Raw genomic sequence first — 17430 nt, 5'->3', positions numbered from 1 at the left:
AGTGCACGCCGGAGGAGATCGACAAGTTGGACGCGGAATCGGCGAAGAGGAGGGAACGGAGAGCGGTCGTCAAGGTCAATGCCGCCGCGGCCAAGTTCGCCGCCCAGCGCGAGGAGCTGGAGGCCGCGCGGCGCAAGGCCGCTGCCGACGAGAAGGAGGACCTCGTCAACAAAGCGCACGCCATCCTCATGCTTGGCATGGGCCGTCCTGCCGGGTTCCCTGCATCGGCCGTCGGCCCGGCGAGCACAGGCTCGTCGGTCGCCCGGCCTACGCACTACCAGTCGCCGACGTCGCGCACCGCGCCCATGTCGCCCTGCTTCCCTCCGCCAAGGCACGACGGCCAAACCCGTTTCTCGGGGTCGCCGGACGTGTTCGCGCCGTCCACACCGCGCCCCGCGGCCGTCATCGACCTCAACGTCACGCCTGGGTCCAGCAGCGGCGGGCGGCCGTCCGTCGAGATGCTAAGAAAGCAGGCACGGGCACCGTTCACGGGCACCATGTCGCCCCCCCGCGTCTTGTTTGACGAAATGCCAACCCCAACGCCAGCGGTCGACGACCCCTTCTACAACCGCTACATGGAGGACGTGATCTTCGACGGTGGGCATGGCCGTGCCTACGACCCTGGTGAGACCCAAAGTCAGGATGGCCGCGCCGAGTACGTCCCCGATGAAGGTGGGCACGACCGTGCTGACTACGACCATGGTGACTCGTGGCATGAAGACGGTGACATCTATGTCGAAGATGATGAAGAAGAAGAAGAAAGCAATGACGTTGATATTAGTGGTGCGCCATTGTTTATCGACGAGCTCACCCAAAGAGCGGAGGCACAAAAGAAGAGGAAGAGCATTCGCACGGGTTCATATACACAAGATGAGGACAAGTTGATTTGCCAAGCTTGGATGGAGATTAGCCAAGATCCGAGGACCGGCGCGCAACAAAAGGGCATTGTTTTTTGGACGAGAGTCCACAAAACATTCCATGAAAGGAAGATGTTTGAGCCCTTCAAAATTACAAGCAACCGTGGCATCGGCTCGATTCAAAAAAGATGGTTGTTCATCCAACAAGAGTGCAACAAGTATTGCGCCGCATTTGAGAGCGTTGAAGCACGGCCCGTGAGTGGTCTCGGCGTTGGGGACATGGTATGATCTCCTCTTTCTAGCCCTTTCCTTGCTACGGCCATGAGACTTCGGCCGTGTATATATTTGCATGTTCACTTGTTGTTGATCATGTGGTGTAGGCATTCCAATCTTTGAAGGTATTCAAGGCCCGGCACAATGACAAGCCATTCACTCTTACGCATTGTTGGACGTTCATCAACATGTGCCCTAAGTTCAAGGACCAATGCCGTGAACTACAAAGGAAGAGAGGACTGAAGACGGCCAAGTTCGCCGGAGGTGGAGATGGCGAGGCGTTGAAGAGGCCGAGGGGCAAGACCAACTCCAAGGTGGACGACATATGTGATGCCTCATCCATGACCTTGCATGAGACTTTGCATGGCATGATGTCTCAAAAGGATGTGAGGGACGAGAAGAAGCGGCAAAGCAAGGACGAGCAAATGAAGCAATACCTAAACCTTCAAAGACAGAAGCTTGAGATGGAGGAGGCGGCCAAGAGGAGGAAGATCGACATGGAGGAGGCGGCCCGGCAAAGGCAGCTCGACATGGAGGAGGCGGCCCGGCAAAGGCAGCTCGACATCGAGGCCGACAACGTCAAGGCCAGGCAGAGGCAGCTCGACATCGAGGCCACCAATGCCGCCACCAAAGCGAAGGAGGTGACCCTTGCGGTCATGAGCGTGGACTTGTCGAAGATGAGCGACAAGACGAGGGCCTGGTTCGAGGCCAGGCAGAAGGAGATGCTCGACGCCGAAGGCCTGAACTAGGTCGTCCGATCGGCGTGGCCATTCTTTTTGAGGCTGGCATGGGTGCCGCCCGTCCGGCCGTTGGTAGTGTGCCGGCGAGAAAACATTCATTTTGGAGGCCGGCTGTGTTGCCGGCCGCTGGCTGTGTTGCCGACGAGGAGAACTATTCATTTTGAAGGCTGGCTGTGTTGCCGGCCGCTGGCTGATGCCGGCGATGGACGTGTAGGCCGCTGGCTCTGTTGCCGGCATTGATGAACCGAGACCGCTAGCCTGAAGCATTTGAAACGTTGCATTTAGTTTTTTAAGTAGACGCGGACAGGATGGGGTAAATGGATGCGGCCGCGCGCTGGGCGCACGGCCACCGCATCTCAGTACACGACTCCAAATCCTTACCCAAACGGATAGAATCCGGACAAAGCGGACGTCCGTTTGGGGTCGCGCGGTGGAGTTGGCCTGAGAAGGCTCCATTTTTTTTACTGGTAGAGCAGAGAGCGGAGAGCCGAGTTATTGCTGCTGCGGTGCCAAAGGGTCCGTCTAATCCACAGGAAGTAAACTTATTTCTTACTGCTGCGGCCAGGCCAACGGGAAGTCCCATTCACTTCACTGTGCTGCTGCACTGCACTGCGCTGCCAGATCTGGCTGGTGTGGTTGTACACGCTGCACTGTGGTGAATTGAAGGACAAGCGCCAAGTTTGTTCGCAGTAATAACTAATGGCAGGGACGGCGGTTGCCCTGCCGGTTGGTGGTTCCAATCACCGACGAGCCACCAAGTTGCAGTCCCAGTCTCAGGGCTGATCTCCGCTCCGTTGTGTGCTGACTGCTGCTTGTTTTTGTTTTCCCTTTTAGGCAAATCTTGTGCTGGCTACTGACCGTTCGAGTGGCAAATGGCGTTCAAATGGCTGGGCCTTGAATACGCCGTCCAGTTGATTGACGGTGTAGCCGCGTGTAAGAAGGGACGGCTACATTGTACGCATCCGTGGTCCCATACATGCATGATGAATCTAACTGATTGTTCACACCGAATGGCCATCAGCATCATCCATGCGACCAGACCGGACTCCTGAAAAGTCACGTGAAAATGATCAGTGTAGCAGAATCGAGATTGACTGGACTCATAGAACACGAGCAACTTGATAGGAAGTTTGACGGTAATGTTGATAAACTTTCACCCTCTAGAAACGCCAGAACAGTCAATTAGGGTAGAGTAAGAACCACAGCTACGACAAGCTTAGCATTGATCTATAGGGGGAAAGTGCTCCCAGTTCTTTTAATGCATTCGTGTTGGCGCATATGATTTTTTTTTTCAGGAGTCCCTTGCAGCAACTACAAAATTTGTTTGTACATTACATGATTACACAACTATGCAATCCGAAATCTCCCAATCAAATAACAAAATAGAACAGCTATGATCTCCTATCTGACTTGTAATCACTTGTCCTCCTTTCTTCAGCTTCTTTTCTCTTCTGTTGCCTGAAAATAAATAAGAGAACCATGTTACTTGACATGATGCCCAGAAAGATAACGAAAATGGATAGTATTAAAGGTTGCTGCAATCTATCTTGATACAAGTCGTTCTTATAAACTATGCAGTTCAAGTAAACAAATCCGCATGTAGTTATCATGTTCAGAGTTGAATAATTGCACAAAACCACAACTTCAGGGCCCCCCTTAGCAATTTACCACAGCTATAGGACTTGTTTTCACAAAACACAACTTCTGAACTAATCTTTATACAAGTAACCCAAACCGGCCAATTCCATGTTGAAAAAAAAACATGACATGATGGGTCCACTCGCCAGCGCTTTGTGTGGACGCTCGCATGGGATATGCTGAAGTGGATGTGGGAACCACAGGCCAGCCTCTCATCTCCCTCTTCCCTTTGTTTGCTTCCTCCTATCATCTTTCTATCCAGGCTCTAGCAAAGCCAAGTCGTGAAGAAAAACATAGCGAGATGGTGTGCCAGCAGTTGGTGTGGAGGCTGTTTGGTTTGGAGCCTTGAGCTGCCCAGCCAAAACATCGGTCGTTGACCAGGCTTCGGCTGGCCGTTTGGATCGCCTCCAAAATTTTGGTGCGCCGGCCAGCCTCAGCTCCCTCCCGCTGCTCTTGCACCAAATCGTTGGCAGAAAAGCGAGAGGCCGAATCCCTCGCCAATATTTTGGCATGCCAACAGCGCCCAGGATTTGGCAGGGCGGACATGGGAACAAACCAAACAGCCCCGTGGTGTCTGCAGACTAGGTCCCCAGTGTACATGAGCAGCAGGGCATAGCAACAGAAGACAGTGAAGTAGGAGCCGCCGAGTAGGTTTGTGCCTCCCATGCGTATGTGCACGACACAGAGCAGCCCACCTCACAATCAGGCCACCCGCCACCACTACCGACACACGCCACCATGCCGTTCTGCTCTCTGTTGCAATCGTGCCGCCACCGTCATATCAGATCGGGCCAGTGGCCGGCTGTAGCAGCAAACTGAACCTGCGGAGGAGGCAGCAAAGGGACTGGTGACAGGGATCGCACTCAAGATCAAGTGGTGGCGCTGGGTCAAGGTTGTCCTCCATCTCCAAGTCCCACGCTGGAAGCTCGGATGATTGTCGAAAGGAGGCTGGGGAGGTGGAGATGGTTGTGGATGGGCGGCGGACTCGAACATAGCAGACGTCGGAGAACAAGTCTGTGGCAACAAGACAACAGATCAGAGAAAGAGGAGGTGGAGCGCCAAGGAGCTTGAGGTTGGAGGAAAGGAGAGAGGTCATCGAGCAGACAGGGATTCAGCCTTGGGAGGGAGAGACAAGAGAGAAGGCTTGCAGGTAGGCCCCATATCACCTCTAGGCCCAGTTCTTTTGCCAGAATCTGGGGACTCTCCTAGAATCCGACCCCTACCCGGCTTCTCCCAGAATCTTTGAGCCCCATTTGTTTTACAATCCTGTCTAATTAGATCCTAACTAGATAGGATTGTAAAACAAATGGGGCTCAAAGATTCTGGGAGAAGCCGGGTAGGGGTCGGATTCTAGGAGAATCCCCAGATTCTGGCAAAAGAACTGGGCTCTATTATACATGTGGCCATCCATGTTAGCACAGACGGGTGGACTCGTCTTGTCAGGTTTGCTCTCAAACATCCAAAAAACAGCTGATTTGGGTCATCCATGAAAGTTCAGACTACAATTTGTGGTTCTGTGAAAAAAGAGGTCCAGAGAACCTGAAGGATTGGAGTATCACCAAAGAACTAGCTATGGACAGGGGTGCGTGGAAGCATGCTATCCATGTGCCAGAGCCATGAGTTGGTCGCGAGATCTTATGGGTTTCACCTCTAGCCTACTCCAACTTGTTTGGGACTAAAGGCTTTGTTCTTGTTGTTGTTGTTGTTGAAAAAAGAGGTCCAGAAATTGTGCTGAACTGTAAAAGGGATACCTAAAGTTGTGGTTGTGTAATTAACTCTAAAAAATAAGCTGAACTCTTCATTGTCGCATTAATAATGTTCATTAAATAATTTAAGTTAACAATTTCAACATCAAGTTCAGCTTGGTACCATTACAATTATGCTACAACAGCGTGGATAAGTAGGCAGATTTCATCAGGAAAAAAACAAGCATATAAAAGCACACGGGGCTACAGCTATGAACATTTCCATTGGTTAATCTGATTGGCAAGCATATTTTGATCAGCAGGAACAGACAAACAAAAATATGACTATTAAGGAACAACATGTGCCATAACAGATTATGAAGGAAATAATTGTGTGGAGAGAAGAGAACTTACGCAAAAGCAGCATATCCACCAGCACCAGCATTTTCAGAAGTCAAAAGTGTGGCAGATCCACCGGCTGCTGACCGATTGTCAAGTCCACTAGCAGCTGCAGGGTTCTTAGTATCACCATCAACCTAGCTAATAACAGAAAACAGAAGCCGGTCATAAAAATGTTGATTCCAAAAGAAGGTAAATGCATTGAGCGAGGGAATTAGAAACCTTATCCCATTTTGACTTTTTGTTTGGCCTAGCCTCTTTCTGTACAGTATCTGCCGATGCCGGAACCGATACACCAGCTACAGCTGCTGCTGATATGGCGGCTGCAAAACATACAGATGTGAATCAGAAATACAAGATTGCCTGAAGGTAATAGTTTGTCAAAATAAAGCACGCACACTTCTTTTTTCTCGCAAGAAAAAATGCGAATGTACCTGAAATCTTCGCTATTGATGGATTGATTGGAGGTTGTATTCCAGAGCTAGTAAAATCAATTCTTGGATTTCTTTTCTTCTCCTGTTCCTTCCTCTCAAGTTCACGCTTCATATCAGCTTCTGTAGGCAAATTGGCGGCACATACAAGATCGTGATTGGACTATACTTCATTGGATAAGACCAAAGCATAAAGAACTGAAAGATTCACTGTCAACAAATGCACACACACGGGTTGTAAGGATAGTTCACCAACAACCAGGATAGAAGGTGGTGAGTGGGAGATGTTTGGTAAAAAAAAATGAAACAAATCTGAAACTAAATAAAATGTTAGAAAAGAATACAGACACAAAACAAACAAAGAACAAGCATGGATTGGCCGTAGTAGAACACCTAGGGTTAGGACTAGAACATATGCACTTAAGGACTTACCACTAGGTGTATAACCCATCTGGAAGAGGATAGCGGGGAAAGGTATGAGAGTTCAGAAGGACGGGTACAGCGGGGAAAGGTACAAGAGTTCAGAAGGTCGAGGGCAGCATCCAGGAAGAGGGATTTCTTATTGCTTGAGAAACAAAAGATACGAGGCCGACTGGCATGTCTTCAAACTCAAGGAAAAGACAGCTTGGACTCTTTCCAACGAGTTACTTCTAATCTCCTCTCGACCCTACCATAACTTGAATCGGCTTGATCCTGGCCTACTCGTAACCTGCCATGACAGCCTCTTCTGAGTTTGTATGCTGTGCTGCAGCACTTTCAGCAGGAATGTCTAAACAAACACCAGGAACGTCTAAACAAACCGGGACCTGTATAACCAGCTTGTTCTTTTTCCCTGGCTAGCTCAGCGCCCTTGCGTTGGTACAGAACCACCAAAAAGCTGAGGAGTTAGCCACACAGCATGGGAGATCTATGGACAAGCTTATGTGCAATTTGACCGCTGCACGGGTCTAGCGAGAAAAAAGAGAGTGAAATGGAGGGAGAGAGTTGCAGCCTTGCCAGCAGGGATGCTGCGAAGCAACTAAAACAATCATGGGAAGGTTGCAGGATTTGAATTTGAGACATGGATGGATGGGCATAGCGAAGAAGAGATACGGCCATGGTTTTGGGGTTCAGTCTGAAATTTTCAAAACACGGTTCCATAGAACCTGAGCCCCTCCGCCTTGGGCAGGCGGCTTGTCAACACCATGTCCGGTGGCTCACCAGCCTTCCATAGCATTTCTTGTGCAACACTGGAGTGGATTGTACCGTCCACAATGGCATACCGAACATGCGATGAAGGTCAACAGCACCTATCACGTGCATGGTGCAGGGGCATGCTCTCAGAGTACATCCAGACGAACCCTTCTCTGCCGAATTGCTCCCAATCAAATAGCTGACTGAGGTTACCCTTACTCCTTGCTGGTGTCACATGGATGGGTGACTGCGCTCAGCAAGGACAGATGGAGTGTAAACGCATGGCGCTTAAGGTGGCACTGGCGGTGGACCTAACGGTAAGCGCTTGACAAAGGCAGCAATCATGAGGGCGGCTGGACGAGTTAAGGGAGGTGGTTCCAAGAAGACGCTTAGATGAAGGTTGGAGAGGAAGATCATGATGGAAATGGCTCAAAGAGGGTGGTTGGACGAGGCGCATGGTAGGGAAGGGAAGTAGGAAATGGGAAGGCGGTATTGATCATAAAGTGGTGCACAGACCAGATGGGCACCACTGCAATCACCACTGAAGGGCAACGAGTTGGTGTGGTCAAGCTGCAGAGTTCTTGAGCTCGGTATAGACTGCATGTGGTGTGTTTTGGACTTATAAGCAGGAGTTTGGGTGGTGATTGATCAAATGCCATGATTCATCCTCCTTGTTTTAATTCATAGCTGATTGTTATTTACTAATACAGGGTTTGATCTAGTTTCTAGTGTGAACTTATGATGATTAACAGGAGAACAAGGGCCCTGTTCTAGGTGAATATTGTTAGAACAAGCCCAAAAAAAAGAAACTGTGGCTTTGTAGTGCGTATGCGACAAGTACATGGGGTTCTCTATATTTTACTATAAAATAAAAACAACACTCCAGACAGCTTCATGATTGTCCACAACTTCTTTGATCTTCAATAGCTAATCAAGCCCGGCATACTTGGAAATTTGAGGCAACCTGGAGGGTCATGGGATTCGATATGCCTTACAAGCAAGTGCACACACTCAAAAATTAAAAGCAGTGTGCATGTTCCTTTGCAATCACATCCCAGATGGCCGCCATAGTGGAGCTTCTATTGATTTCAACTTCATTTGCATGACTAAATAGGTACTAGTATTATACATGAACATGGAAGCTACACTCAGATGTTCAATTATCTTTCAAAACGGAAGACGTGGCCCAAAAGGATAGCATATTGGATCAAACATGACTATAGCATACCTATCTCATCGTAGTAGTCACTTTTATCGTACCCATATGGATTGAAAACATCTTTACTGAAGCAGGTCCCTATCTGATCAATTTCTTGATACCGCACAGCATGCTGCAAAAAGTCAGGATTTCTGTAGTCCTTTCTGTTACGCACTTCAGCATTAAAGCTCTTTCCAGACCTTTTGTATCCAAGGAACTTGTTAATCCTTTGCTGCAGGAAAACAGTGGAACATGAGTAACTATTTACAGCCGTATTTTCATGTAAAAACAAGAACAAGTGTGAAGGATGTAGACATGCATTCCAAGTGGTATGGGTATCACATGGAAAGCCGTCATACTACGATAAGTTAAAGTTAACATGAAAAAAGACCCACATGAGTGCACAAGAAATAATCAAAAGTTTAAGAAACCATAATCACAAATAGGCTGCCTGAACAATTTGTAGATCTATTTATGCATTAGAAAAAAGAAACGGTAAGTACAAAAAAAAGGTATCTCAGAAATATCGTATTGCAGGAAGTGGTGTGAAAATTCACTGTGCATTCGGTTTATTCGGTTTACATGGTTCAGTTTATACCGTTTTTTGGTTTGTACGGTATGAAATTTAGATATGGTTCGGTTTCGGTATATACCAAATTATTTCGGTATGGTTTCAGTATATACCATAAAAACCAAAGTTGACGCGAATTTGAAGATGACATATAATAGTTTGCAAATTTATGACTCGAAACACATATCTTTTTATACAAAGAGTATATAACTATATGCGAGTGTATATGCATGCATGGATTCGATGGTTATGGATGTGCTTACCATTCTTTTGAAGAAAAGTATGACTACGTTACAAGAAAAATGGATGCGCTTAACATGAAATCTAGCTTATGTACAAAAAATGACTACTTGTATGGTTGTTCTCCCCAAGATATATACACATATTTTTTACTTCGGTTTATTCAGTAAACCATTCGGTTTTTCGGTATATACCATAAAAACCAGAATTCAAAAGGGTATGAAAAGTTCATACCATAAATACCATAAAATTGGTTCTGTTTGGTTTATTTTCGGTATGGTTTTTCGGTTCGGTTTTAAAATGCACAGGGTGGGTGAAAATATATGAAACAGTTGTCAGCGTGTCTACCAACAGACTATTTTCACCATTTCAGATTACACAAATAATGACATTGCCAGAAGGGAGCTGTATGTTCTGCATGAGAAATATGATGAATTTTTTAATGCTGAAAATAGTGTGGGGATAATTATTTGCTCGAAAGATAACCTGTAATGCTGTAGAACATTTTGTAGACACGGGCAGAGGAAGAAAACGGCTCAATGGATCATCATTGTGAACATTGGTAGAAATATCAGAAGCTTCCTCCACCCTAGCATCTTCAGCTTCTGTTCCAGTTACATCCACTGGAACATCTGCCCCCATTTGGTTCTGCTCAGGTGCATCCAAATGCTGAGAAGTTTCTGATAGGACTTTTGGGGTGAGAATATTAACAGTACCTGAGAGAATTCTTTCTTCAAGAATCCCTACAAGATAGGATAGAAATATAAAGCAGACTGGATATAAAATCTGAAGCGTAGATGTTGTAATGATTCCACAAAAAGGTGAAGAGAGCCAGTAACTAAACTGAAAACACTTCTATAGATGACAGAAATATGTACGTCAAGAAAACCCAGTAGTGAAGTCAAACATAATATCAAGCGTTCCAATAATAAAAATAAAATAGAATGCATACAATTTAGCGCACATGAAAAGAAGTGTAGAGGCTGTTATGATTTGATCTTGCACAAAAGGCGAACAATACGTTCAACTTAAAACACTTCTATGCATGACAGAAATATGTACGTCAAGCAACACCAGAATTGAAATCCAACATAATATCAAGAGTTCCCATTTGTTTACTGCACATCTGTTGGTATTTACTGATGATCACAATTCTGGTTCATGTTTTGCTCGCCTATAAATTGGCCAACATTGGCTAAAAAAATGAACTATAGATGGGAAAGGAGCATTGCATGCCAAAAAGTTGGCACTCATCCAGATAAAGACCAATATTTTGGTCATAGCCAAAAAAAAATGGTAATAAGGTACTATTTGGTCACAATCCAAACAAACCCAAAGTGTTCCAAGTTTGAGGTAGCAAGCAAATGTACTCTGGACAAGATTAAAGAACCTACAAATCTGTTGCAGAGGTTATTAGTAGCCAAATAATCAAATGCTAACACATGGAAATAAGAATATCTGTAGCATTCTCTATTTTCATGGTTCCAGCTATGCCTTTGCTCTTCTTCAGGTCATACTTGTCAACAAATATTCTGTATATAGAATAATAGAAATATTAAACACTTTCAGAACTTCCCACGTCAAACATTTTGGCACAAGGAAAAAATCTACACGGTTTAGAGAATAATTTATGCCGCATGTCACCTATTTCATCTCATTTTGACACAAGTTAACATTATCTTGCAGTTTCAGTGATTTGACTACTGCTAGATGATTTAAATACTTGTTTCGATGTTTGAATTATTTCCGTGCATGCAATATGCAGTTGTACTAGAGCATTACGAAAGAAACCATGTATTATAAATATTAGCGATGAAATGAGATATCAGGTACAAATCTGAAGCAGATAGCACATCAGATATCAGTAGCTTTTATGGACTTCTGCCACAAACAATATAAAGTGTATTTGCTATCTGGATCACATGTGCGTCATCTAAGTGTCTAACCCAAAAAGAAATTACACATTCAAAACACGAAAAGCTGTGTACTAACATGACTCTTCAGCGAACAACTTAAGCAAATATAACATAATCAAATGTTACAGTTTTTTATTTTAATTGACTCATCGCTAAAGGAAGAGATTTCCATCTTACTGTCTTATGAATAAATGATAATACTCCATTCAGATTTCCAACCACAGCTAGTAGTGTTTCATGTTTTCTAGTGTGCCTTATCCAACTGACATCACTGGTACATTTCACCATATCTCTAATTCGTGTTCTTCTGATAGCATAAGATGTATACTTGAGGCATAACCACAAGCACCAACACCCATAGCAATCGGCAACATTGAAAAAGTAAAACTCTATGTGCCACCATTTCATCAAACTAACCAGGCACATTAATCACAATTATACAGCATGCTTACCCTCAGCATCCTGAGCATCCGAGCCCAAACCGCCTATGCCACTCATGATCTCCCCGTCCTGCAACCAAACCGCAAGTAACAACGTCATCGTTAATTTAGAAAAGCAATAGAATACAGCCAAGGATTACTAATGACATACTCCCCAAGCTCTACCTCCTGGTCAGGCGACATTGCCATCTCGTCATGCGCGTAGTCCACTATAGCAAGCGACCCGCGCCGTGGCGGCCGCGGTAGATCGGGCGGCGGGGCGGACAGCGGGGGGCGAGATGGGGAGGGGGACGAAACCGCGAAGGGCAGGGGCGAACGGCGCGAGGGCAGCGGCGGAAGCGCCGGCGAGACCTGGGGGCTCGCTAGGGTTTTGCGGCCGGCCTGCTCCTCGAGGAGGGGAGGGGGCGAGTGCTCCGGCGAAGGGTTGGGGTTCGAGTTAGGGTTGGAGCTCTCACCTCCGGTTCGAGGTGACGTGGAGGGGGAGGCTGCCGCAGCGGGCGGCGGCGGGGAAGGAGGTCCGGGCTCGTCGGCGTCCTCTTCGTCGTCATCGTTGTACATGGAGAACAGCGCGGCTATGCCCTCGGTGTCTGACGCCATGACGATGAGGAGGGAGTGGAAGGGAGGGTCGAATTTGGGGGTGGATCGAAGGCTAGGGCGCGGGGAGGAAGAAGGCGAAATATTGCAAAGTGTTATCGAGGAATTTGGGAGTTCAATACTAGACGACGATGGTCAGGCGGTGACGGCTCTAGGGCCCGCCTTCACTAATTCTAGTCAAAGAGGTGTTTGAATAACAGGGTTAGATGAAGCACGGATACGGGAAGGCGACTTCACGGACGATGCGAGAGGGAGGAAGGAAGAGGACGAGTAGCTTCAAGGAAGTGGGTAGGGATCTGCTACGGGGAAAACGAGAGAAAATGTGTTTTTTAGTGGTCCTGAGAAGAACTAACCCAAATAAGCACCTTTTGGGTGGGTTAGCCTGTTTGGATATTTTTGAATTAGCTGGGTCTAAACTAACTCAAACTAACTCTAACCCGTGGATCCAAACAGGAACAATCTAGTAAATCTTCACTACAACTCTACGGCATCATTCGGTTTGGAGGAAACCAAAAATGTAGAAATTAAAAGTAGTATAAGAATTTGATAGGATGACACTTATCATCCTAAAGAATTGATTTGCCTCATTCCTATGCATAAAATAAGCTTTGAGGTCTCATTCGGTTTGGAGGATTTTTCGTAGGAAAAACATAGGAGCAAGGATTCTGAAGGAAAATTTCCTATATATACATTCGGTTTATAGGAAATGCGTACATGAATTTCCTAAGAGTACTACTCATTTTCTGTGTTTTTAGGAAAACTACACATCCATTCAAAGCTCATTTTGCGCGTAGAAACGAGGCATGTCAAATTCTTAAGATGGCAAGTGTGATCCTATCAAATTCCTATACTACTCATAATTTCTGCGTTTTGATTTTCTTCAAACCGAATGAGCCATGTAGTTTCCTCCAAAAACACAGGAAATTAACGGTATTTCTATGAAATTCCTATATGTATTTCCTACAAACTGAATGCATATGTAGTAATTTTTTCCTGGAATCCTTGTTCCTATGTTTTTCCTGTTAAAATCCTCCAAACCGGACAAGGCCTACACCACAAAGTGCACACGGGATAACTAGATGTGTTCGATCAAACCAACTTAGTCATATCCAAGTGTCCATGTTGCATCAATGATCTGCAATCCGATCAATGGTTCAAATCAAATTTTCTGCCAGCAAACTACCCCGCACGTCCTGCTAGATAACCAAACGATCCCTACCTCCAGAAATCTACACTACTATTAAAGAGCAAATTTAAATTTCTCAATAACTACACCACAAAGTGCACACAGGATAACCACGTGCGTCTGATCAAACAACTTAGTCATATCCGAGTGTCCACGTTACATTAATGATCTGCCAATCAGATCAATGGTCCACATCAAATGTTCTGCCAGCAGACCACCCCGCATGTCCTGCTAGATAACCCAACGATCGCTACCTCCAGGAAAAAACACAAATACATGTGATCTGATCTCGCTAACCCGATCAACGTCACCACCACGCCATGCACTGCCCTCGCTTCGCCATCCTCGTCGCTGGTGTCCACATTGTCCTCGCCCGAGTGGTCGTACCGTCTCGAGGACACCTCAGCCCATCTCGGCGAGCTGCCCTAGTGCTACTTGTGAGTTGTGTTGGGATTTTCCCTGAAGAGGAAGGAAGATGAGTACAGTAGATATAAGTATTTTCCCTCGGTGACAACCAAGGTTTATCGAACCTAGAGAAGGAGTTTCTCTCGAAAAAAGTGAGTGGGAGGAAAGAAGAACTTGATGAGGTAATTGTACCTGCTCTCAATTTGGAAAGTAGCTCATCCGAGAAATCTGTTCCCGTGATGCCTACACCAACTGGAGAGGAAGCTAATGATAAAGATCATGAAACTACAGATCAAGTTGCTACAGAACCTCGTAGGTCTGGTAGAGCACAATTCACACCTGAGTGGTACGGTAATCCTGTTCTGGAGGTCATGTTACTTGACCATGACAAACCTATGAACTATGAAGAAGCTATGATGAGCCCAGATTCTGATAAATGGCTTGAGGCCATGAAATCTGAGATAGGATCCATGTATGAGAACAAAGTGTGGACTTTGGTGGATCTGCCCGATGATCGGCGACCCATGGAGAATAAGTGGATCTTCAAGAAGAAGACTGACGCTGATGGTAATGTTACTGTCTATAAAGCTCGACTTGTTGCGAAGGGTTTTTGACAAGTTCAAGGAGTTGACTACGATGAGACTTTCTCACCCGTAGCGATGCTTAAGTCTATCTGAATCATGTTAGCAATTGCCGCATTTTATGATTATGAAATCTGGGAAATGGATGTCAAAACTGCATTCCTTAATGGATTTCTTAAAGAAGAGTTGTATATGATGCAACCAGAAGGTTTTGTCGATCCTAAAGGTGCTAACAAAGTGTGCAAGCTCCAGCGATCCAGTTATGGACTAGTGCAATCATCTCGGAGTTGGAATATACGCTTTGATGAGGTGATCAAAGCATATGGTTTTATACAGACTTTTGGAGAAGTCTGTATTTACAAAAAAATGAGTGGGAGATCTATAGTATTTCTAATATTATATGTGGATGACATATTAATGATTGGAAATGATGTAGAATTTCTGAATAGCATAAAAGGATACTTGAATAAGAGTTTTTCAATGAAAGACCTCGGTGAAGCTGCTTATATATTGGGCATCAAGATCTATAGAGATAGATCAAGATGCTTGATAGGACTTTCGCAAAGCACATACCTTGATAAAGTTTTGAAGAAGTTTAAAATGGGTTAGTCAAAGAAAGGGTTCTTGCCTGTGTTACAAGGTGTGAAGTTGAGTCAGACTCAATGCACGACCACTGCAGAAGATAGAGAGAAAATGAAAGGAATTCCCTATGCTTCAGCTATAGGTTCTATCATGTATGTTATGCTTTGGACCAGACCTGATGTGTGCCTTGCTATAAGTTTAGCAGGGAGGTACCAAAGTAATCCACGAGGGGATCGCTGGATAGCGGTCAAGAACATTCTAAAGTACCTGAAAAGGACTAGGGTTATGTTTCTTGTTTATGGAGGTGAGAAAGAGCTTATCGTAAATGGTTACGTCGACACTAGCTTTGACACTGATCCGGATGACTCTAAGTCACAACCCGGATACATATTTTTATTGAATGGTGGAGCTATCAGTTGGCGCAGTTCCAAGAAGAGCTTCGTGGCGGGATCTACGTGTGAAGCGGAGTACATAGTTGCTTCGGAAGCAGCAAATGAAGTAGTCTGAATGAAGGAGTTCATATTCGATCTAGGCGTAATACCTAGTGCATCGGGTCCAATGAAAATCTTTTGTGATAATACTGGAGCAATTGCCTTGGTGAAGGAATCCAGATTTCACAAAAAGACCAAACACATCAAGAGACGCTTCAACTCCATCCGAGATTTGGTCAAGGAGGGAGACATAGAGATTTGCAAAATACATACGGATCTGAATGTTGCAGACCCGTTGACTAAGCCTCTTCCACGAGCAAAACATGATCAACACCAAGACTCCATGGGTGTTAGATTCATTACAATGTAATCTAGATTATTGACTCTAGTGCAAGTTGGAGAGTGAAGGAAATATGCCCTAGAGGCAATAATAAAGTTGTTATTGTAGATTTCCTTATTCATGATAAATGTTTATTATTCATGCTAGAATTATATTGACTGGAAACTTGATACATGTGTGAATACATAGACAAAACATCATGTCCCTAGTATGCCTCTACTATACTAGCTCGTTGATCAAAGATTGTTAAGTTTCCTAGCCATGGTCATGAATTGTCATTTGATAAACGGGATCACATCATTAGTTGAATGATGTGATGGACAAGACCCATCCGTTAGCTTAGCATAATGATCGTTCAGTTTTATTGCTACGGCTTTCTTCGTGTCAAATATATATTCCTTAGACTATGAGATTATGCAACTCCTGGGCACCGTAGGAATGCCTTGTGTGCTATCAAATGTCACAACGTAACTGAGTGATTATAAAGATGCTTTACAGATATCTCCGAAGGTGTTTGTTGGGTTGGCATAGATAGAGATTAGGATTTGTCACTCCGAGTATCGGAGAGGTATATTTGGGCCCTCTCGGTAATGCACATCATATGAAGCCTTGCAGGCAATGTGACTAATAAGTTAGTTGCATGATGATGTGATACATCTCCGTCGTATCTATATTTTTTATTGTTTCATGCCAATATTATTAAACCTTTACATACTTTTGGCAACTTTTTATATGATTTATTTGGACCAACTTACTTATCCAGTGCCCAGTGCCAGCTCTTGTTTGTTGCCTATTTTTATATCACATAAAATCCATGTCAAACGAAGTTCAAATGTGATTCAACTCCACGGAGAATTATTTTGGAATATTTGTAATTTTTAGGAGTTGGAATCACTGCAAACGGAGGCCCGTGGTGGGCACAACCCACTAGGCGCGCCAGAGGAGCCAAGCGTGGCGTGGTGGGTTGTGCCCACCTCGTACGTCGGTTGGAGCTGTATTTCAGGCGCAAGGAAGCTTATATGAGGAAAAAATCGTGTAAAAAGATCAACACAATCGGAGTTACGGATCTCCGGGAATATAAGAAATGGTTTTCGGCCAGATCTGGAGAACGCGAAACAGAAGAGAACAGAGAGGGAGATCCAATCTTGGAGGGGCTCCCGCCCCTCTGCCGCCATGGAGGCTATGGGCCAGAGGGGAAACCCTCCTTCCATCTAGGGGGGAGGCCAAGGAAGAAGAAGAAGGAGGGGGCTCTCTCCCCCTCTCTCCCGGTGGCGCCGAAACGCCACCGGGGCTAGGATCGTGACGGCGATCCACATCAACAACCTTGCTACCATCAACACCAACTTTCTCCCCCTCTATGAAGCGGTGTAACACCTCTTTACCCCGTTGTAATCTCTACTTAAACATGGTGCTCAACTCCATATATTATTTCCCAATGATCTATGGTTATCCTATGATGTTTGAGTAGATTTGTTTTGTCCTATGGGTTAATCATGATCTTGGTTGGTATGAATATTGTATATTTTATTTATGGTGTTGTCCTACGATGCCCTCTGTCTCGCGCAAACGTGACAGGCCCCCACTGTAGGGTGTTGCAATATGTTCATGGTTCGCTTATGGTGGGTTGCGGAGTGACAAAAACTTAAACCCGAGCAGGTGGGGTATGACATATGGGAGTAAAGAGGACTTGATACTTAATGCTATGGTTGGGTTTCACGACCTTAATGATCTTTAGTAGTTGCGGATGCTT

The 17430-nt window shown here is 45.3% G+C and overlaps 1 protein-coding gene across 3 annotated transcripts; it reads right to left on the bottom strand.

Moving 5' to 3' along the window:
• Window positions 1-3076: 3076 nt before the first annotated feature.
• LOC123070841 (SAP30-binding protein) lies at window positions 3077-12307 on the bottom strand. Of its 3 annotated transcripts, none has more exons than XR_006433967.1 (8): window positions 11727-12307; window positions 11574-11631; window positions 9692-9948; window positions 8425-8626; window positions 6027-6146; window positions 5815-5915; window positions 5608-5733; window positions 3077-3328 (listed from the first exon to the last, which is right to left on the bottom strand). XR_006433967.1 is itself a non-coding variant. In XM_044494209.1 (8 exons), the coding sequence occupies exons 1-8, from the start codon at window positions 12156-12158 to the stop codon at window positions 3262-3264; spliced, it is 1359 nt and encodes a 452-aa protein (XP_044350144.1). In that variant the 5' UTR covers window positions 12159-12303; the 3' UTR covers window positions 3077-3261. The 3 variants fall into 3 exon arrangements, 2 of the variants coding, with proteins under 2 accessions (XP_044350144.1, XP_044350146.1); XM_044494209.1 differs by having other exon boundaries at window positions 5608-5729; window positions 11727-12303; XM_044494211.1 differs by having other exon boundaries at window positions 5608-5729; window positions 12017-12269.
• Window positions 12308-17430: the final 5123 nt, after the last annotated feature.

This window comes from Triticum aestivum, chromosome 3B (assembly GCF_018294505.1).
Source record: "Triticum aestivum cultivar Chinese Spring chromosome 3B, IWGSC CS RefSeq v2.1, whole genome shotgun sequence".
In the NCBI taxonomy this organism is placed as follows: Eukaryota; Viridiplantae; Streptophyta; class Magnoliopsida; order Poales; family Poaceae; genus Triticum; species Triticum aestivum.
The sequence above is the reverse complement of the archived record's forward strand: the minus strand, read 5'-3'. Positions and strand labels throughout refer to the sequence as shown.